A 24,465-nucleotide genomic window follows, 5' to 3' on the forward strand; every position below is an offset into this window, starting at 1 on the left:
CATGGTTATTTTTTGGTATCAGTATTTCTAAAGTAAACCGAAGTTATATAAATATCGTCTAAATAAAGGCTTAAGTAGTTCATAAACATTTAGTATATACCTTAACACACAGACAATTTAAGTGGCTCGTACGTGTATGGACGTGAATCAAAAGTCATTTGTAGAGATACATTGAATTTGATTTTTGTAAAAATTTGATGTTAAGAAATTTTTTGTTTCTGAAATATTAAGATCAGAAAAAGTAATATTATTCAGAACAGATAAATGAATATTATTTAAACTGCTTCGGTACATCTGTGGTTACTCTAGATTAACGTTCAATGACAAAAAATGTAATTTAGACACAAAATAAACGTCTGTCAAATACTAATTATTTGTATCTACCATACACGGAGAGATGTTTTATCACAATAATAAGACAATTAAATGAACAAATTGTCTACTTTGGGTTTTCTTCTTGCATATTTTTTTATCAATAAAAAAAACCCTGAAAACTTTTGACATACATTATTATTCAACAAGATAATTCATTTTCAAATTGGTATTTATTAACAAAACGGGCATTCTAAGAATATTGCATGGCAATACATCGTCCCCTTTCAGTTAAGAATTCATCATACTGGAACAAAATGAAATATATTCAAGCATTACGAAAAAAAGTGTGGACCAAAAAAAATTGACTGAATTTTCTAAGGCCAATGACTAACTCTGCATAAAATAATCAACACCTTCAAGCATGACAAAAAAGTGTGGAAAACTGATTATTTCTGTGAATTTTCTTAGTCCAAGGATCTGCACAAAATCATCAGACCAGAACAAAATTCAAACGTGATCTATAAATAGTTATGATAAAACTATATACCAAATTAAAAATCAATATCTTTACGTTTGTAGAGAAAAAAATATCCGGAAAACTGATTTGCCGGACTGACGGATGGACAGACAGACACAGGCAGACAGACGGACGGAGTGCAAACCTAAAGTCCCTCTCAGACTTCGTCGGTCCCTAACCAGTAATTGAGAAAAAGATGATAAACATTGTATTTGTGCATGCATAATTTTTTAATGCAAACTATTTCTCTGAAGAAGTTGTTGATGGCATAAAATCACCATTCTAAATAGGCCTATAAAGGTTTAGGTGAAAGTTAGGAAAATATTCTTGATTTCACCACCTCTGGTCTAGAAAATAGAGGACAATATTCGACAATTTATATACACTGAATCTGTCTAATGGGCGTTTGATATAATAAACACAACGTTTACATATATTATTCGATGCCACATGCGCTATTTGTGTTAGATATGGAACTTGATTTGTTATCTTTAAACTCAATTAAAAACGGAAATTAATGTTTATGTTGACGTCATCAAATGAACCTTGGTAAATATATATTTCTAAGTCAAAGTGATTGTTTTAACTTTGATACAGTGTGAAATTTTATCTAAGAAATAAAGGCAATAGTAGCATACCTGTGTTGAAAACTCATAAATCGCTTGGGAAAAAACAGATTCAGGTTGCAAACCAAAAGCAAAGCCAAACTATAAAATGAAAGTAAAAGAAACACAGGAACACAAAAAAGCAACACATACAACCGCCAACACACATATAAAAGAACTATTAGTATTTAAAAAATAACTGTCAAAGGAAAGGACAATGTAAGGGCCTTGTCGAGCATACTTCTTTCTTACTTGTTTGACATAGTTCATTTACATCAACAGAAAGACTAAATGAATGTGTAATTATCTAAACTTTTTATTGTTCATATGATCCCGTTTAACCAAGTCAATTATTCTTTTGGAAAAAATAGTTGTTGGTTAAAATACATTAAAAGAATATAATGAAAGATAATTGTTTATATGCACATTTTATTTTTTAACACATTCATAGTTTTTTTTAATTGAAAGTTATGTTTTGTTTCCTTTCACACAATGGTATCTTTACACTTGATATTGATATGATGTGCTTTGAATTTGGAGAATACATACAAATCGATTATAAGGCTTTCTCATTAGATGTAAGAATTTTCATCTACAATTCCTTAACGGATGAATTTAAATGTTTGTATCGAATTGACGTTCTCGTAGATCATCTGTATTATTTGAAACCGAAATGATTTATAGAATGAACTACAGCTTAACATCCTTTTTATCATCCCGTCTATGGGGTTCTATATCTGGAGACAATGACATCAACAACTTCTCCCTAAACAATGAACTGAATAACTGAGGAATGTGTTACAATGTCCTCTGTATATAACAGAAATATTTTTCTCAGAAGAATTTAAAAAAATAGAAGGGCGAAAGATACCAGAGGAACAGTCAAACTCGTTAATCGAAATAAACTAACAAGGCCATGGCTAAAAATGAAGAAGACAAACAGAAAATAATAATACACAAGAAACAATATAGAAAACTAAAGACTGAGCAACTCGAACCCAACCAAAAACTGGGAGTGATCTCAGGTTAAATAGTGTGCAAAACACTTAACTACCATCGTCAACTTTTTTTGTGAGTAACAACATATCCTATTTTCTCAACTCGATGATAGTATACCAAATATGGCAAAGGTATTACCTACTAAAAACTTCATGAGGGTATTTTACACTAGAAATTTGTTTCCTCTATTGCAACTGTATGAAAGTACACTTTACAAGATATTTGTATTCTGTATTCACATTGTCATGATAAACATTATATTAGACTCCATAATATTATACCAAATAAAGGCAACAGTAGTATAGCGTTGTTCAAAATTCATAAATTGATTACGAAAAAAACCACAAGCAAACAAATCTGGGTTACAAACTAAAACTGAGGGAAACCCATCAAAGAGGGGAACCAGATATTTGTACTCATCATTTACAACTCCATGAAAATACACCATACCAGACATTTTATTTTTAATTGACAACTCTATGAAAATACACCATGCTAGACATTTATACCCTTATTTGACAACTCCATGATTTTAAACCATACCAAATATTTGTACCCAATTTTACAATGACAACTTCATTATAATGTTCCATACCAAACATGTATACCACTACTGCTAACTCCATTATAGTATACCATACCAAACATGTTTACCTACTTTAACAACTCCATGATAGCATACCAAACTAGACATTTTTGCTATGTGCTTTGTCTCTACGGCTTTTAATGTTTCTTTGTTACATATATGCAAGACTCTGTACTTATAAATCCCGCTGCTTTCGACTGCTTGCTGTATTTTGAAATTTTTACAAGGTCTGTTTGTTTTGTTTATGCATCTTTGTCAATATAATGAATTTTCTACATTAGGCAATGCCTGTACAAAGTCAGGAATACGAAAGGTGTTATCCATTCGTTTGATGTGTTTGAGCTTTTGATTTACCATTTGATTATGGACTTCCTGTTTTGAATTTTCCTCAGGATTCAGTAATATTGTAGTTTCTTTTGACAACTTTATGATATAATATTGTATAAGACATATGTATCCCCTATAAACAACTTCAGTATAAAATATCATATGAGACATATGTAACCCCTATAAACAACTTCAGTATAAAATATAATATGAGACATTTGAATCCTCTATTGACAACTCCATGATATGATATCATATTAGACATATGATTCCACTATTGACAACTCCATAATATAATATCATATTAGACATATGTATCAGCTATCAGCAACTCCAGGACAGAATATCATATGAGACATATGTATCCCCTATCAACAACTCCAGAACAGAATATCATATGATACATATGATTCCTCTTTTTAAAACTCCATGATATGATGTCATGTTAGACATATGTATCCTCTATTGACAACTCCATAATATATAATTTTAGTGAAGGCTTTAGAGAATCTTTCTGGTTGATATTAGTGTCATTTTGATATTTCTTTTTGATTAGTATTCTTTATACGAAATAGTGACCTACATTTTGAATAAATGTCTCTTTGGAAAGACGCCTTCTATGTCAGAATGTATATATTAATAATAAAAAAAAAGAACAGATATATTTAATTTATCTTTGCAAGGTCTTCGTCTATATGATATCATTGTACGTATTAAAATATCAATTTAAATAGAACGTAGAGTTTCGAGCACTTAAGCTACTAATTTATCATTACACGCGTACGCCTTCCTGCTAATTATTTAATGCCTTGCAAATGTATTTGTTTTGTTTAAACTCATCAAAGAAACAGAATCAAATACGTCAAACGCACGCATTTTGTCTACACTCATCTGAGGGGATATGACTAAAATAATTGGAGGAATAAATTTGGGAGTTATAGATCACTGAAAACCAAATTTACAAGTTGTACCATACTTAACATTTGTAAGTATAGCTGTAATATTGACTATTGTACGAACATGATGACTAGGATAATGTGTGTTGCGTACAGGACAAAAAGTACGGAAAATAAAACTAAAAAAACGAATGAGGGATTCAAACTAAATCAGACAGAGAGCAAGCATATCTATAAAGGACAAAGATCGAAAATACAATAATATTCATGAAACAATTAAAATAACTGAGCTTTTATCCAGATGAGCAAAAATTTAAATAACAAAAATACTGAACTCCGAGGAAAATTCAAAGTCCCTAATCAAAATACCAAGATCAAATGGTGAAACACATCAAACGAATGGAAAACCAACTGCTATATTCCTGACTTGGTTAAAGCATTTCTCAGATGTAGAAAATGGTGAATTGAACCTTGTTTTATAGCTGTTCATTCTCTTCTTTTAAATGTTGCATATTGCAAAAAATCTTATTTTGGGTATAAATCATATATCCTTGACAATGTATGTACATACATACATACATACATACATACATACATACAAAAAGGAAAGTGAAGCCCCCCCCCCCATGATATATTGAGGGATATCATGTTTCCAAGAATTTCAGGTATTGACGTATAATGCTAGTGAGCCGTGCCTTCCATGCAATATCTAGATTTAATCATGTCCACTCATGAATATTTTTTCATTCCATGTGAACATGATAAGAAGACGAATATGGGAGGCTCAAAGATGACAGATTATCTGCATGAAGCTTAAAGAAATATCCCTTTTAAAGCTATTGGACGTCATAAGAGTTTGCAGACAGAAACATACGACACATGCATCAAGTAACATCCAACCGAGTGTTTGTTACGATGGAGGCTCTGTAATAATATGGGGATGCATCTCCCATGATTGACAATTAGACTTGATAACCCCAAAACATAACAGTTGTTAATGCACCAAAAAAGGTCTTCAGCCAGTTGTTATCCCCTATTTTGACAACTACCCACTAGCTGTAAGACCTGATTTTATCGTTGACAACACAATGCCGGATCCTTTAAGAGCCATAACTACCTACCTCCAAGGAGAAGTCTTCTGTAATAATATCGGAATGCATCTCCCATGATTGACAATTAGAAAAAAACATAACAGTTGTTAATACACCAAGAACGTTCTTCAGTCAGTTGTTGTCCCCTATTTTAACTAGCCACTACCTCCATGGGGAAGCCTTGACTTCTCTTTAGTGTCCAGCTATGAGCACGGATTTGAATCGGATTGAGTATTTTGGGACATGCAAGGTCGTAGCATATCAGCATTTGAACCTCTTCTTCCAAATTTGTCTCATTTAAAAGCAGAACTGCACCGGAAATGGCTACAGCTAAGACAACAGCAAATCCAACAATTGACTAGATTAACGATATGCAGGATTGATCCCGTAGATAATGATTTATGATACGATTGGCGTTTGGCACCTTACCAGAATTCACATGCATTGATTGATTGGTGGTATCTAAAGCTTTTAACATAACTCAGAGCTATTTCATGGTTTTATTGGTGGGTAAAGCTTCAGTGCCTGGAGAAAACCCTTGTTGGAGTGCCAAGCGAAAATCCCCAACAGAGGCAGGAAAGGCTAGAAGTTAATTGCAGTCAAATTCTTAATATCAGAGTTGACAGGTTAGTGACCCTGTAGACGAATTATGAACAAATTCCATAAGGTATATAATCAGCAATAAAAGTTTCCGATATGACAAAATTTGAAACAATTCATCCTGAAAACTTACGACAGAACGTAAGCTACACAATTTGCGTTCAACAAGTATGAACCTACGACAAGACTGAATCTTAGTCTATGCACATGTTTGTGTTCGCCCAAAACTATGTACAACTTGATAATAGACTTTCTGTTTTGAATTTTCTTCAGAGCTTGATATTTTTGTGATTTTATTTTTTTCTTAATATGGGTATCTGGAGACTTAGCTTTGATCATATAGCACAGCATTGAAAACACTCAGTGCATGTGAATCTATCCCATTTATTGGAAGAAGATTCCGCTTCAGGGTGGTTCTTTGATATTAGCATTTGTTTTATTCGAGAGTGCATCTCGGACTTCATGTCTATTGGTGTGACTTTCGTTTGGTCTCACTTTATCATTGGCATCCACATTTTCAAAGTAATGACGGATCTAGTAAAGTGTAGAAAATCGGTTGCTTCTACTGACAGAAGTAGAATAAGAGATTTTCTTAATTCAGATGATGAAAATGGTTTCATCAAAATAAGTATACATACAGATAAAGAAGTTCTATTGATATAAGAACGGAGAACAATCAAACATAAAGCTTCTACCAATATGACTGCCCGCCTTAACCAATTGAAATATCAAAACTATTTATGATAATCCTGGACGTCTGCCTTTATAACTTTAGGATATCATTTAAAATCAATGTGTGTGTATAACCACCCATCTATGCATGATGTTGGTAAATTATCTTGTTTTTTTTAAAAAGTAAACATGCGCAGTCCTGATCCTTTGTGGCTTGAGAAATGAATGTCTTGTAGTTCCCTTTTCCGATCTCATAATCTACAATCTAAAATATAAATAGTCAAGCGAAGATCCCTTTTCAAGTTGAATCTGGAAAGCGAAGACTATGTTTTTTAACAATCTTATATTTTTATTCATCAAATATTGCTTGTTACAAAAACTATCAAACAAGCTTCTCTTTACTTAACCTTGGTACACTCCACACACCATAAGGCCAATATTTTGTTTATGTACAGGCTTATAAGTTCTACAGAAAAAGATGTATTTCTCCCACATAATTCCTTTGGTAATTATGCACCATTACTACAATATTTGCCAACAGATAAATATTGAATAAGTTATAAGTAGAGGATTTATTTCCGACTTCATAATCCAATCAAGTTTCAGAACGTTTCGACTGGTAGCTGCAGCACAGAAGATTCTTCTCCAACCAGAAGACGGACTCTTGCAGCCATATTTCAAATGAAGATTATGTGTAGAGGATATATTATACACCATTCCTTTATAGTTAATTTTCGGAAAGATTTTTTTTAAATGAAAACTATTTGCCACAAATACCCTAAATCCTGCCACAGGAGCGTTAAGGGCATTTCAATCATAAATCCCAGGTGGAACAGATTTGTTAAAATTAGCATAGGACCTAAATCAGAGATTATTATTAAAAATTGGTTTAAGAAAAAAAGGTCAAAATAGGAAAAGTCATAGACGATAAAAGACAAGTAGACTAAAAGAACCGGGAATTTACGTGAACGCTATTCTAGTATTAATTTGTAATGTCTTTCACAGAAAAACAGAATAAACGACGTACGGTAGGTTGACCCTAAAGACAGTTTTCTGCGAAAGATATTCTAGAAAAATCATCTTCTTTTAAATAGAAATAGGAGATGGATACCAAGTGGACTAAAAAACGAATGTTCTGTGAGAGATATTCTTGTATTAATCTGGGGTGTTTTTCACCTGTTTTAATCTTAAATAGAAGTGTCTTTCACAGAAATAGAACATTGTCTATATATGCGTAATAAGTTATCTTTATTTTCAAATACTGCCACGATGATAATGTGTATATATATCTTTTTAATTTGTAGCGTGTATTTGCTCGATTAGATCAACGCTTTATTTTGCTTGTCTGATTTGCTGTTATTTCAAACAAAAACAATAATCGTCCCCACGAATGGTATGACGCACATTGAAAAGTATATATACGGCATAAGCTGTAAAACAAATGTAGCAAAACACAAATAAAAACTAAGTAAGATATAAATTACTATTCTAAATAATTGTGTTATTCAGTATCGATTCTCGCTTCCCAAGAATCAAAGGCCAAAGCAAGGTCTGGATAATAACAAAACTTGAGTACTAATGATCCACAGAAATAGACTTCTCTGCAATACAACAATTGATTTCACCATACAATTTACTTTAATGATATTTCGTTAACTTTGAAATAATTTCAAAGCTTTGTTAACAAGAACATTAATTCAGGATGCAATCACACCGTGGTTTAGTACTTATTTTAAACCAATAGGATCTGTCTTGTAATGCCAACCATTACTGATATTTAAAACGATCTGAAAACCATTGTCGAATTTACATCAAGCTAAAATTTAAATGTATCAACCAATTCGCAGGGGAACAAATTCATAATTAAAGTCGAAATTGAAACTTGATGAGAGTGTCAAATAATTGACATCTTAAGTAATCGAATAGACAAAGAAGGTTACCGAAACTTTCAAGTTCTGTAAGATCATTTACGGTTTTTTTCTAGGTTGATTAATGAAAACTAGATATAGCGTATAACTCATTTAAATTATATTGACCTTTAACAAAAAGTAGGATTCGTGTTTCGTGCGATCTCATTATTTGTTGCATTTCATTTTTTGGAATCGAATACTGCATGTTATTAACATCAAGAAGCGTACAGTTATTTTATCTTTGAAAATTATAAATCGACAAAATTATATTGTTTTCATTTATAAATATCAGGATATATAGGTTTCCAGCAATGGCATATTTTTATTATGAACAAAAGGAGATATGTGGTTTACTTCGATGTTCAAGTTTAATCTCATACTTTTTAGTTATATACTTTTTTGGATGTCTACGGAGTCAAACGTGCAGGGTTCGAACCAACAACATCAAAGCTGACAAGCTAGTAATACATGTAACTGTAGATGAACTACCTATATCAATTGGCAACCGAGGCCACCACATTTTTTGGAGTCCCGAAAATAAAAGCTTATGATAGATCTTTATAAAGCTCTTTTCAAATGGGGACCAAAGAAGTGTCAGCAAATCCCGAATAAGATTTGATATTCATGTAATTTATTATAATTCCAGCCTCGAAGTTAGAGGTGATTAGATTAAAGCATACGGGATAAACCCCTGATACCAATCTTAACATTTGAACGCAATGTTTATTGCGTTTACTGAATATTTATAACTGGACATGACTGTCGATAAAAGTCTTGAAGGAATGAAATATTGCGTTAATTTGGGACCTACGTATATATTGATATCTATTGCTGGTGAATGTGGGATGCCTTAATTACAGCAATAATCAACAAGATGAACTGTTGGGTTTTACGGAATGATTTGCTGTACTGTTGCAAATATTCTAAACGAAAGGGCAGAATATTACAATGACTCAAAGAAGGATATCTACAACCACGGGACAGTTTTGACAAGGCAAGCAAAATGAGAAGAAATGAATTGCTACAAACTGTGGCCTCGGTGAAGGATTTTCATTCTTACTGACAGCATATCCATGTATCGGAATAAATTTAAGGCATAATTGTTATAATAAACTTTCGTTTTTATTCTATTTATTATTCATAAGTCTGAGAACTATATGCTGATGAATGAATATGTCACTTGGATTGATCAACTGTATTAATTTTATTTACTCATTCTATAAAAAGGTCCCGGCATTCACGATAGCAGGTGACAAATGGCTGATCTCTATTGAAGGGATCTTTTATGACATTTCATTATAAATATTTAGTTTAGTACAATCGATACAATGAAATCAAACGATGAAATATCTATAACGAATAATATAATAGAAATAGAATAATCCTTAACAAAACACAACATCGTGTATAAATCAAGCGAAAATGTTTTATTATACGAGCCAAGTAACACTTTGATTAATGCAGCTAAAGCCCCTAAAGCACTCGCATCCTACATATATATGTGCGTGTTGGTAGGAGTTTTCTTCTAGATTCTAGTTTGATTTCACTGTCTGAGACAGTTTATAAATTACTGACTACACATTTATATGTACGTGAGTTATGTGGTGGATGAAAATAAAGAGTACCTTGCAAGCATTTCACATCTAGATTATCTTAGAGCATTTTCATGTTTTCTTTTAAAAGATTTATTCTATGGGGATTACAGTGAGATAAGTTTGTATATTTTCCATCCTAAATTTACAGAAATTTACTGACCCTCGAGACCACAGAATGACGTCATTTTAAGTCAATGTTTTGTTTATTTGCCGGTAATATGGATTTGTGTGTTCCCAATATTTATGGCGGTCTTCAGGGATTAATGACAATAAAACAAGTTCGTCTATTTAGTCGGAAGGGTAGGGTGCTATTGGTTAGCGTGGTATGTTGTATATTAACCAATATCTATGTTATTCATGTTATCCATTTCATGTGATATAATATATTAGTCAGACATATGTCAGTTGTTGTCTATTCATGTGTTTTATCATTTAATTTTGCCATTTGATTAGAGACTTTCCGTTTTGAATTTTCCTCGGAGTTCCTTATTTTTGTAATTTTACTTTACATTTCTGTACATATAGTTTTAGAACATGGCTCTAAACATTTCAGTTTGAATTTGGTATCTATAAACTGTATGCTTTCTATCAATTTTTTCTTGTGCTAAGCAATCAGAATCAAAATAATAATGTCGATAAAACAAATAGGTTTTCTAAAATATTGCAATGCATACAAAACAAGTCATTTATCGGATTCTATGGTTTTCAGGTTTCGTATTTATAGTTTAATTTGGTATCTAGTTGGAAATACAATGTCAATGAATATTTCATTGGCACTATTCCCGCTTAATTAATTTTTGACATTTTCCATAAAATTCATTTCTTGTTTTCTGTAACAGACGATCCCATGATATTATTCTGCACACAACTATACAAAACTTCACATTCAATTAATTGATAATTTGACATGAATCGTAATTTACCGATAATCGCCGATTAGCAATGCCATTTTGGTTTATTGCAGGTACGATCAATCGTAATTTACCGATAATCGCCGATTAGCAATGCCATTTTGGTTTATTGCAGGTACGATCAATCGTAATTTACCGATAATCGCCGATTAGCAATGCCATTTTGGTTTATTGCAGGTACGATCAAACGTAGATTACCGTTTAATAATATATACATCAATGTTGTGTTAACCAAAAAGTCATTTAATTGTGATGAAAAAAATTGCACTGAAGTAAAAACACATTATAGCTGCATTACCATTAGTTATATCAGTGAATTTTTGTCATCCTCAGCGACGATTTATGCCCAGACAAAATTACCCCAGCGGATTTTATAACTGATAATATGTCGCATTTCTCGTTAGTTATTTGGTATATGTGCAAAACAAAACACGCTTGAAGTCTCTCAAGGCAAAAATTACATCGGTTCGTTGTACTTTTTATTATAAATATGTACTTCTGATATAAATTTTGACAGTGTCTGTAACTTGTTAAGATTATTAGAAAAATCATGAAAGATTGACTTGTCACTTATTATCTACAAAAAACAGGATAAATGATGTGTTGTAGCAGTTATTGTCAACAACTTGTTTTAAATGCCAAAAAAGACCATAAATCATACAACTAACAACAATTCAATAAGGGGTGCAATTGTCCATACAAATCTGTTGTACTCGTACTTCGGATTGAAGCCATATACTGTGGATGCATTATTATTCGTTGGATACCAATTTTCGTGGGTTATGTGGGTACATATGAGCTGCGAATTCAAATGTTCAACGAATAGTAAATATTTAAAAAAAAGGCTTTGTATGTATATATTTACAAAACCACGAAATCTAATACCCACGAAAATGCAAGTTTTTCTGTATCCACGAAAATTGATACCCACGAAAATAAATAACTTTACAATATATGAGAAGCTCGTGTTGCTCGGTGTTTAGTTTTCTATGTTGTGCTTTGTATACTTTTGTTTGACTTTTTGGTCGTTTTTCTGTCAGTTTATTTTTCGCCATGACATTGCCAGTTTGTTATCTACTTATAGGAGTTTGAATATCCCGTTCGTAGCTTCCGTCTCTCTCTCTCTCTCTCTCTTTTCTTTTTTTAACTACTCATTTTGAAACTGTTTCTGTATAAATCTCAGATACTCAGAAATACACCTTAGAAAATCATTATTAGAAAGCGGCGTTATTCTACTTAATATGACATGACGATTGCGATGGCTATTATCACATACATATCCATATTAAGCTACAATTTGCGCAGGTAATGCAAATCAAATTGTAAGCAGTCAATAAAAGTATACCGATAAGCCATTATAATGTTTTCCTCGTGCGACCGAGCTTATAACTCTAAATAAGCCTTGGAAAAAAGATATGGGCTGCTTATTTATTGAAATATAGTTGTTGCGACTAAAGACTGATTGACATTCTTGATATACAATAATTATTTCAATATTCGACAATTTGTAAAAACTAACACTTGTAAAAAAAATATACCAAGCTTATAATCTTATACATTTAAAATCCGAAACGTCAATTATGATGGACTATGATCATATGATAACACTAGCAAAAGCATAAAACATCATATTTGACTAAATACAGCACAAACAATACACCTCCAACAAAAAAATATCGTTTATCTACAGAACACTAGTAATTGCAGCAAAGAATCATTGCATTATGAGTATTTCGAATAAAATAAAACGAATACGGAAAAAATTTAGGGTTTTTCTCCAGTATCATTGACATGGGTTGTATACCATATTTAGATCGAAAGAGAGGCATAAAATGACTAAGGCATAATAAAATCATAAGTCGAAGACAAAATGACAACGCCATAGAATTAAAACGAACAACAGCCTAAAGAAAACCAGGTTCAAACCACCATTGCAAATGGTCATTGTTATATTAAAGTTCGTTTTTGTGTGTGTTACTTTTTAGTGTTGTGTTTCTGTTGTGTCGTAGTTCTCCTCTTATATTTGATGTGTTTCCTTCAGTTTTAGTTTTTAACCCGGATTTGATTTTTCCTCAATCGTTTTTATGAATTTCGAACAGCGGTATACGACTGTTGCCTTTATATAAAAAGTATTGAACTAAACAAAAAGCAACTCGAAAAACTGTGGGAGGGGATGTCAGTTGTTTTGGTAGGTTCAGCAGATCCTGCTTAATATGTAAAATTTGAAAACATCGAGATTTCAGTCCGTATTCTTTATTGGTGAAGCTCAACGTATCTTAAAACCTCCGGACTAAAATAACAACTAAGGTACTCGTTGTAATGTTTAAAGTGAGTTATGATGGTCATATTCTGATAAAAAGAATCATTTCGTTTAAGAAAATTAAACAAGTGTGAGTTCAACCTATCATAAAAAAACTATTTTCAACAAACACTGTTCTTTAAAGCATCATTTTATTTAATGCCGTCAAATATTAGGTGTTGTAAATGTTTCGACCAACGAGAAAGTAGATACCTTATCAATGCTAAGTCAAACGACAGTTGTTGTCCATTCCCTTAACGTGTTTTACCATTTGATTTTGTATTTGATTAGGGACTTTCCGTTTTGAACTTTCCTAGTTCAGTAATTCTGTGATTTTACTTTTTTGTCCAATGACTTGACAATCGCATTCCTTAGGCATGATGTGCTGAACAATCGTTGCAAGTTTCTAAGAAGAAAATCATCTAAGACGAAAGAGCGTCTAATTTTCTTTTTTTTTTTCACCTTCATAATCACATTCATTTTATTTTGTAAGTCATATTAGAACATATTCGAACGGTTTAATACTAGCTAATATTTCAATTCAATATATTGTTAATATATAGGTAAGAAATAATGACATATTGCAACTATGTGTGCTACTGAATACTAAGAAGAAACAAATTCAAAACAAATCTCGCTTTACAAATATATATATATATATTAATTTTCGAATAAACACACGTAACATATGTATTTAAGCAGATGAATATACTCTCAATGAAAAAAATGTGGAAAATGAATGAAAAAATATGTAATAATTTTCTTATAAAATACGTGAGTCTGGCAATAAGAGGCAAATAAACAAATATAAATACGTTCTTATTGCCAAATATCAACATAAACAATACCAAATCAGAAAAACTAAAACGCAAAACAAAACAAAAAATGAAAGAGAAAAGTTGGAAACGAAGTTAAACTTCCAAAACTGTTCTTTCTACGTTAACTCTACAATTTGTTTTGGTGGATAGAAAAAATTGGAATGCATACCCATTTTATTTGAAGAAAACTATTTGTCCTTCTTAAAATAAATGTAATTTTTGTATTATGGTGACTTGTGACATGTACTAATCAATATAATACAATTGAAAAAATTGCATCGTAAATGTTGCACCCAGTCCATTGCCACTATAAGTCACATATTTGACAAATTTAGTAAGTTCATACAGTAAAACGGACTAACTGTTGATATTATATTTCTCAGTGAATTCATGTTTTAAATAAAATTGTTCAAATATTTAGATTAAATATATAAATAATTGTTATGTTGTAACAAACCAACTGACGTCGTATATGAAATGAATATGTATATGTATATTGTTAACTTTCTTATGTGGATAGTCATAGTCAATAACTAAGCATGATTGAAATCAATGAATTTTTTCTTCAATTAAAAGAATACCAAAATGGTAATTAGACAAGCATTATACAAAGGACAATCAGAGATAAAAAGGGACTTAATTTAGGTTTCTCGATTGTTACAAAATATGCTTAGTCTATCTGCTGGAGTTTCGTTTGAAAATCTTCCAGTTTCCATTCGTAATGGTATTTTTTTTTATTATGAACTGAGCACTTTGAATTTAACCAATTAGTGGTCGTGGATTTTCCTCACATCAGTATCACATAACATACTTTAAGGAGGGTGTATGATGGCCATTGATGACAAATGACAATTGCAAGAGGTAAAAGAAGAGAAAAGAGGGACGAAAGATACCAAAGGGACAGTCAAACTCATAAATCTAAAACAAACTGACAACGCCATGGCTAAAAATGAAAAAGACAAACAGAAAAACAATAGTACATATGACACAACATAGAAAACTAAAGAATAAACAACACGAACCCCACCAAAAACTAGGGGTGATCTCAGGTGCTCCGGAAGGGTAAGCAGATCCTGCTCCACATGCGGCACCCGTCGTGTTGCTTATGTGATTACAAATCCGGTAAATAGTCTAATTCGGTAGGTCAAATTCATGAAAGGGAAGGTGATTGTAGTTACGACGTAAGGAACAAATCCGATATCATTTGTGAAATGGTTATTCCATAACGGTCAACCAACTTTACGAAGGGATGATTTCAACTTCACCATTTGGAACTCTTGATTTAATAACTTCCTTGTGAGCAGTAACCCTCTATCAAGAAAATCATGATAGGAAATGCAAGCACGGGAATATCGTATCAATTGAGAGATATATACCCCGTATGCAGGTGCTGCTGGAATGTTGCTACTTAGAAATGGAAAGTTCACAATTGGAAAGCTGAAATCATCTCTTTTGTCGTAAAGTTTTGTCTTCAACCGACCCTCATTGTCAATTTCTAGATGTAAGTCAACATATGAAGCTTACTTAACTGTATCTGTAGTATCCTTTATCTCCAATTCGATGGGATAGATGCGTTCCACATAGTCACCAAATTTTGAATTGTTTAGTGATAGAACGTCATCTATATAGCGGAAAGTAGAGTTAAAGGATATTGCTAACTTCTTATCTTTCTTCCTAAGAAGTTCCTGCATGAAGTCAGCCTCATAATAATAAAGAAACAAGTCAGCAAGTAGAGGGGCACAGTTTGTTCCCATTGGGATGCCGACAGTCTGTTGAAAAACACGTCCTCCGAACGTAACAAATATGTTGTCAATCAAGAAATCAATCATCTTGATAATATCGGTTTCAGAGAATTTTTTGTTTGAATCAGAGTGATTCTTTACAAAGTAGGATTTATCCCTCCCTCCCTAACTGTAACTGTATCCTTAAATAAGTGCATTCAACCTTAAAACTAAGCGTACAAAGTGAACAATTAACCCCTGTATGTGTAACTTCTTAAATCAGCGCTGATTTGAGAAGTGTCGATGAAAAGGAAACCACGCAATGGATTAATCACTGACAAGAATAGTATACTCTCCTTTTGTGTTGCGTTCAATTATAGAGTTCATAAAACTGTAAATCATCTAAATATAATATAATAGTTCAAAGGTAAATATGTATAAAAAAAAATCTATAAAATTAAGTTATTTATTTTTTTCAAATTAAATGCATTGCACCTTTTTGTGCTCGGCAATATCTTGACGGATATCATACCTTTCGCTACCCCTCCCCCTTTTCTCTCATTCTCCCCATTTCTATTAATTAATTGGCTGATTGATTTGGGATAAAGAATTTGATTGGTTTGGGATGAAGAATAAAGAAACGTCAAGTTGGCTTTTTACACAGGTTTCACCAAGTAGCATTCGAACTGCTTAATATTTTTTTTAGACGAAGGTACTATTGCAGCTTTGTACATTTCATGGCAACTTGTCCAATTTCAATTTAAACTAAATCTGTACATCCACAGTAAAGTAGGAAGAGCAGAAAGGAAAACCACTTAAATTAGTTTAAGAAATACGGGTGAATGACTTCGTGTTTCATTAAACTTTATCCAAAATGTTAGAGAAATGCAAAAGGAACAGAATAAACCTTTTCTATCATTTCTAATGAACGAATAACATCCTTCAAAAAGTGGTCTAACTTTGTTTGTATTGAACTTTTTCTTCTCAACATCGTTATATCTCTATTCTATAATTAATGCTGATGTCAAATCAATATAATTAATCCAGCTTACCTTGTACTACCCACATGATGAGGGGAAGACAGCGTTGACATTCGCCTGAAAGAATGAAAGAAAACAGTGATGATGCAAGATCCATAACTCATGTTTAAAGTTTAAATCATAATCTTGTTTCTTACAGGTTTTACAACATCTGTGACAGAAATCTATTGATTTCATATCACAAAAGGCGACAAACTTACTTCAAGTAATTAATCGAACTAATCAAATGACTTACATGTGCGGAAACACGTCTACATCCAACATATTGTGATATTATTTGTAAGCTTGTAACCAAGGAATAACAACTCTAAAATAAATATCTTACTCTGTTATTGAAGTTGAGTTATATCCCTTTGCGTGTACACATTTCAGCGGGTGAAATTTCCAAAGATACACATGTACATTCTACGACTAAAACATTTTTTTTTAAATTTTATCACAAAGGTTTACATGCCCTCAATCCTGTTTTTTATGTATCGATGCTTGTAGTTTTTCATATCCATGATCATTTTTACATGAATTATCTAATTGCAATAACACGTGGTTCTTTAATAAAGATTTCACAGACAGAATCTACCCCTATCCCCGTAATCTACGTAATTACTATGTATTTGTTTTACGTTTTTTCTATTTTCGGATATACATATATATAAATGGTCATTTTTATAAAATTCCTTGTTTCAAAACTAAGGATTTTCTTCTTATTCCGGGGAATATATTACCTTAGCCGTATTTGGCACAACTGTTTGGAGTTTTGGGTCCTCAATGCTCTTCAACTTTGTACTTGTTTGGCTTGATAACTATTTTGATCTGAGCGTCATGTAGAGACTAAACGAGCGTCTGGGGTATTAAATTATAATCCCTGTACTTTTTATACCTATATGCAAAATTCGATAGTCCCATACAAAGGCGTTCAGGAAAACAATGAAGCGTATACCAATTAAGAAATAATTCATGGGGGCTTGAATATATCGTGATTTTACCACGGGTTGGCCCTTTATGCAAAACATTTTACCCCTGAGCGATAGCGAGGGGTAAATATCGGCATTAAGGGACAACCGTGGTAAAATCACGATATATTCAAGCCCCCATGAATTATTTCGATTCTAATAGGACAAATACGGCAATTCTTTTGGATCGAAGCGCCTTAGGTGAAGGCATTATTTGCCGTTCCCATAAATAAACGCACTTTTGAATTGACGTAAAAGAACAGAGCAAACTTTATAAATGGCATGCTTAAACTATTTACAATAACGTATTTAGATAGGTTTTGATGATTTTAAATTATAACTTTACTATTTTGTTTTATATAGATGCAAACAATGGCTTATATAGCACATTTTTGCATCGTTTGTTTACGTTTCCTTGTTGTGATGATTTTGGCTTTCACAAGCGTGTATTTTCCCGTAAAATGCTTATATTCTGACGTTAACGTTCTATGACGTCGGTAAGCTCATTCATAAAAAAACATTTGCCGTGGGAGTACGATTGGAACAGCCCATGCAATATATTCATATTTTACCACGGGTGTGTACTCAAAGCGTTTGAAGGACGTCATGTTAGAATAATACATAGCATAGATGTTGCTCTTTTATTTGATATGTAAGATCCTCAGGAAAACAAGTAAACGTATGTCAATGGCAATATTACATAGATCTTACCCTTTAATTTGGTATATAAGGCGCTTAGGAAAACAAGGAAGTGTAAATCAAAGACAACAATACATAGATGTTTCTATTCCATTTGATATATCGGAGCTCAGGAAAACAAGGAAGAGTCAATAATAACCTTACATAGATGTTTCCCGTGAACTTGGTATGAAAGGTCCTCAGGTAAACAAGTATAGGTATAGCAATGAAAATATGCAATATGTGACACTTTAATAAAATAATCGTGATCTATCTTACCATATAATTATGTTTATATTAAATTTGGTATGTAAGGTGCACAGGAAAACAATGAAGCGTATATCAATGTAAACATTACAAAAATCTCTATAATTTGGTATATAAGGCGCACAAAAAAAAACAAAAAACAAGGAAGCGTACGTATATCAATTTATCAATAATAACCTTACAAAGATGTTTCAATTTGTTTTTGTCAATAAGGCTATGAGGAAAACAAGGAAGAGTACATATTTAATTACATGACATGACAGAAAAGAAGCTATCGTTGTATTTTAACTTCACATTCTTCTATATAGATGATGTCCTCTTACTAAATGATTAAAAGCTGGTGACTGCTGAACGCATCTATCAAATATAACTTTAAATGAAAGATACAACGAATAAAGTCAAGTCTGCCTCATATATTGACCTAAATCTAGACATAAACGAAACTTTATGACAATAGAAATGATTTCAGATATCCAATTGTGAACTTTTCATTTCCATATAGCACCATTTCAGCAACAGCTGCATATTGAGTATATATATCCAATTTAAAGCAAGAGTTCCAATTGGTGAATATCCGTTTAAATTAAATTTACGGATCATATGACCAGTTGGTTGACAATTATGAAATATCTGTTTCACAGATGAACACAGGTATATTCCAATTCTTGTAACGTCAATCACGTTCTCTTTCCATTGAATGTGATCTATCGAATAAGTATTATCTCTAGGTTTTTACTTAAATGTGTATCACGTTAGGTACTTCCGGAGCATCAGAGATGAACCTGGTTTTGGTTTGGTTCATATTGCTCTTTTTCTATGTTGTGTTTCGTGTATTGTCATTTGTTTTTTCGTCGGTTTGTTTTTTGCCATGATATTTGTCTGATTGTTTTAGAATTATAAGTTTGAATATCCTTTTTTATCCTTTATGGTACATCCCAATAAATTACAAACAAGAGCATACAGTTCGTATTTCCTTTTTCTTTGTATTGCCCAGTGTTATTTTGATTCAATTTCTATTTTGTGCATGTTTTTGCAACAACAAAAATAAACGCATAATCTGTCAAGATATGTATTTTGATACAGCAGCGTTTCATGTAAATTGAAAAACATGTTTACACTTGCGTTCTTGGAGAAATTATTCAGAAATGATTAGCAGGAAAAGTGTGAATTTGCATTGCTATACGACGTGTCTCTGTATTTTGTACATCTAAAAGAGGGACGAAAGACACCAAAGGGACACTCGTGTATTTATTTTTGATGAATCTGTTATTGTTGCGGTTGGATAACGTGTTATATCTTATTATAAAGTTGTCTTTCTATTCCAGCATTGTCTTAAAATTGTGAGGACGAGTATTGAGAAATTAATTTTATAAAGTTCCAGATTGCATGTTAGTTACGAAAGCGCGTCAATGTTTATGATATCGTGTGGTGTCTGTCTTTGATGGAATATATTCGATGTTGTATCGACTATTATATTAGTTGTTTGTGCGTTTCTCTGTGATGAATGTTCTTCCGTGTGTTTGAGCTGTATTTCGGTCACGTAGTATTGTCATTTAAGCGATATTTTTTTAACATTGTGAAAAAGAAGGCGATTCGGCTAGCCATCAAACCAGGTTTAACCTTCACGATTATTATTAAAAGGTACTAACCAAGTCAGGTTATGGCAGTTGTTATCAAATAGTTCGTTTCTTTGTATGTTAGTGTTTGTTTTTGTTGCGTTTCAGTTTTCTTGTTGTTCCTTTGTTTTCCGCTTTAAGTTGATGTATTTCCCTCGGTTCTAGTTTGTAAGCCGGATGTGTTGTCTGTCATTCGATTTGTGACTTTTGAATACCGGTATACTACAGTTTCCTTTATTTTTCATACTTTAAGAGTTATATTTCATTTAATGCTGATGTTTCATGTTTACCAGGGATGTTCACCTGTAACGTTAACATATGTAAATGTGTGAGTTACTGCTCTACAACAAACTGATTTTATTAGATAATTATTGAATAAAATTGTCTTTCGCAAAATAAGTGCAATAAATAAATGTTTATGCTCATGTACTAGACTTTATTTTTGCAATGTCATAGAAAGACGGAAACTGTGATGAAACAAACACCAACATTGACGTTTTTAATCATTGCTCTGTCTTCGAAATGCCAATTTAGGACATGCATTGCTTGTCAAAACAATTTTATGAAATCAGCACTAAGGAATTAAATATTATTTCGTTGCATTTTTTTCCTAAAGAAAATTACTTTACTTTGAAATGTCAAAATAACAGAAATTTTATTGATTTTCTGGGGAATGCAATTAGTGCTTTCAATTAAAGATTCACTTGTCTGAAAGCTAACTTTACAATTTAACAAAATAAACTCTCCGTATTAAATTGAACTTTATTTCAATATGGTTTATGTGCAATTGATGTAATTCTTTGCAAAGCCATACACACTATGTTTTAACACATACGCCATATGTCTTTTTATTCGTTAGGTTTTGAATAGATAAGAATTGGTCAATAATGACGGGTACTCGTCGTTCCAACCTCATTAAAAACATGATAATTTGAGTCATAACAGCTTCTCATCTGGCATAAGAACACAGTTATTTCGTAGTGCATTTCTTTTAGACAATAAATGGAAATTTAATAGAATTCCACCTGAGCTTTTTCAATAATATTTTTACAGTGTGGTGTACTAATTTTTAGACAAATTATATAAAAATTATAGAAAACTTCAACAATTATCTCTAACCCAAAATCCGGACAATTTCATGTTAATGTGGTCTTGAATTCTCTGACAGCTAGCAAAATGCTAATTATTAACGTTTTTTCTAGCTGGACCAAATTACTACTCTACTTAAAAACTACTGATCAAAATTGTTTAACAGTGTAGAACTTTATACAGTGTAGGGTTTTACAATGTAGCTTCATATTTGCTATTTGAGGAATCAAACATGAAGAAATATATTCGAAAAGGAAATTTAAGAAATGGCAACTAACAAAACGTCTACAATGGGGACTGTAAAGGGACAACAACTGTGTTCCTGGACCATCCTGTTGAAAGCGCATATCGATACCTGGCGGGGGTGGATGTGGTACAGCGGATTCTAAAATAAACAAAAAATACCACTGTGTTTATCATACAAAAGGAGACCATTGCATGATAATTAATTTGCATAACATTGAGCTGTTGCAATGTTTCAACGCCTGTTGCATGATTATTATCAATGTTGACAACTGAAAGGCACCATGTCTGAGGTACTAATAATAAATTATGTTAATAATCTCAAGAACCAGTTGTGCGACATGACTGTGGTAATAAACAATATTGATAATATAGAACTCCTAAATGTTTATTACAATCAAGGTTAAAATTTTATTGATTATATCGTGAACTATTAGTCCAATCCGAGTTAGGTCATTAATTTTGTCGATAACACTGGAAAAAAAAATCAAATTGGATGTAACGCGTCTTATCATTGGCTGACAGTGTTTTGTCTATCAAATAATAGACATAATTTAGTCATGTGACCGTGACTTCATCATCGTTTTTTCATGATTTGTTCATTTGAACTATCAGTCTTACAAGACTGATGGTAATAATTCACGTTGATAAGACCAGTAGGTAACAGTCAACTTTGACTGAGGAAGTTATCCTGGGAACAGACAATTTAACAAGGCATGGGTAATTCCTTATGCTGATGATATTGGAATAATGACAGTTCATTGTGACCACGGCTATTTTTTTGTCTTGGTGATCTCGGGAACTGCATGATAGTCGAACATGACCGTGGTGATTAATTCTTTGATTGATCAAGATAAATAGTAAATAGTCCTTTTAGGATAAGGTAATTATTTCTCCTGGAGATATCTGGAATTGACAGTCCACTTTGCCGATTTTCATTATATCAATTCATCATTACTGATATTATCTACCGTGAATGGTACTATTTTGACTTTATTGGTATAACTTAACCCGAATAATCTACGATTAATAATCGCTAATCTACAAAGAGACATCGATAACGGGAAGGGACTTAATTATTCGGGCTAGGCATAACTTAACATGCTTGAGAATTTAAGTCCTAAGGTAACCTATGTAAAGGAGTCTAAAAGTCAAGTATGACTTGGGGAGAAATAGAGACAGAAATAATCAAAACAAAAATGCATATGTCGAAGCTAATTCGACAATATAAAAGTAAAGAGATGAGGTTTGATAGCATGCAAGTGAGAAAAAGCGTCTACCAGATTATAAATACAAGCAACTATAGGTCACCATACGACCTTCAAAAAACGAATGGACCAGCAACAGCATACAAAAAACGTTCTATAAAACTAATTACTGCTCAATAGCAATCCCACAAAATAATAGTTGTTGATCTCTGGTGCACTTAAAGTGTAAACCCATCCTTCAACACATCTGACATCTGACACGTTAGTACACTTTCGGTTAGATATGTTCATCATCTGATTTAACAGTTCATAAATAGAGGACCGGACTTTTGGTTACGTCAATTGGCACATATCTTGCGTTATTTATGTCACAGATATTATATTATAATAAACCATATCGTGTATGCGTCCGTAAAAAAATGGATTCAATGATTTTAAAGGAGTAGGTCCGGTAAGGGCTGATTTTGGCCTCAAATTTCAGGTTCATCTGACGAAAGATTTTGGACAACACTTTTTATACACTTAAGGGTCTATCTCAGTTGATGCAATTAGTTCATGTGAAAGATGTTAACTGATTTAGTCATTAAAAACTCTCCGATTCAAGCTTAAATATGAAAAATCTATCAAATATGCCAACAATTTTTACTTGTCAGATGTTTTTGTTAAAAATGAAAGTGTTTTCATACTCAACCTTTATATATGTAATGAATTATCATAAAATACAACTTACATTTCAGTATTAAGAATGAACACAAATGCAGTCACTTTCATTTAAGAAGAAAACCGTCTAAAATTTAACTAAAATGCTAAAATTGTGAAGACTTCAATAATTTAGCATGACTTCGTGAAGCTAGTAACCGATAAATGTGCATTGTATTGTTAAAAGCAGCCCATATTTATGTGGCAGACGCTTTCTTCTTTCCAATAAATAAATAAAAGTTTACATTTTAACAATTTTGTAAAACTACTATATTTTTGGGTCAAAAAGGAGTCTTACTGGACCTACTCCTTTACCACACAGAAACTCTTTGTTCAGCAGCTCCCTTGTAAATATCAGTCTTTTATCAAACAAATCATTATATGAAACGCTACTTTTGGAAAATCGTAAAGGTAGGGGGTATTCACTGCATATAATGGTTCTACTGGAATGTTGTTGTGTTGAAATGAATTATCACTGATATGGTCATAATCGTAAGAAAGCTGTTTACAAAACTTTGATTTTTTGAAATTCTAAGGTTTTTCTCTTTGTCTTTTTAATGTTAATGGAACATCGATAAACTATTGTTGTCAAATAGTCGTCTAGTTTATTTAAATTAAAACACCTTTATGTCATGTTCAAGATGTAAGTCGAGATATCAGATATACTTAACTGCATAAGTGATATCCTTTACTTTAAAGTTTGACAGAACAGATGTATTCAATAAAATCGGCAAACTTTGAATTTTTGAGTGAGAGTATGACAATGTTAAGTATTTAGAGTAATTAAACGGAGAATATTTGATTAAATTGTCA

At 32.2% G+C, this 24,465-nt stretch overlaps 1 protein-coding gene across 3 annotated transcripts in view; it reads right to left on the reverse strand.

Moving 5' to 3' along the window:
• LOC134693509 (potassium voltage-gated channel subfamily B member 2-like) overlaps positions 1-24,465 on the reverse strand; it is a 116,238-nt gene that overhangs the window by 46,965 nt on the left and 44,808 nt on the right. For all 3 annotated transcript variants that reach the window (XM_063554349.1, XM_063554355.1, XM_063554369.1), the window contains exon 2: positions 16,915-16,959. In XM_063554349.1, the coding sequence (XP_063410419.1) occupies positions 16,915-16,959 (45 nt within the window). The remainder of the gene's footprint in view (positions 1-16,914; positions 16,960-24,465) is intronic.

The sequence above is a fragment of the Mytilus trossulus genome, chromosome 1, assembly GCF_036588685.1.
Source record: "Mytilus trossulus isolate FHL-02 chromosome 1, PNRI_Mtr1.1.1.hap1, whole genome shotgun sequence".
NCBI classification, from domain to species: domain Eukaryota; kingdom Metazoa; phylum Mollusca; class Bivalvia; order Mytilida; family Mytilidae; genus Mytilus; species Mytilus trossulus.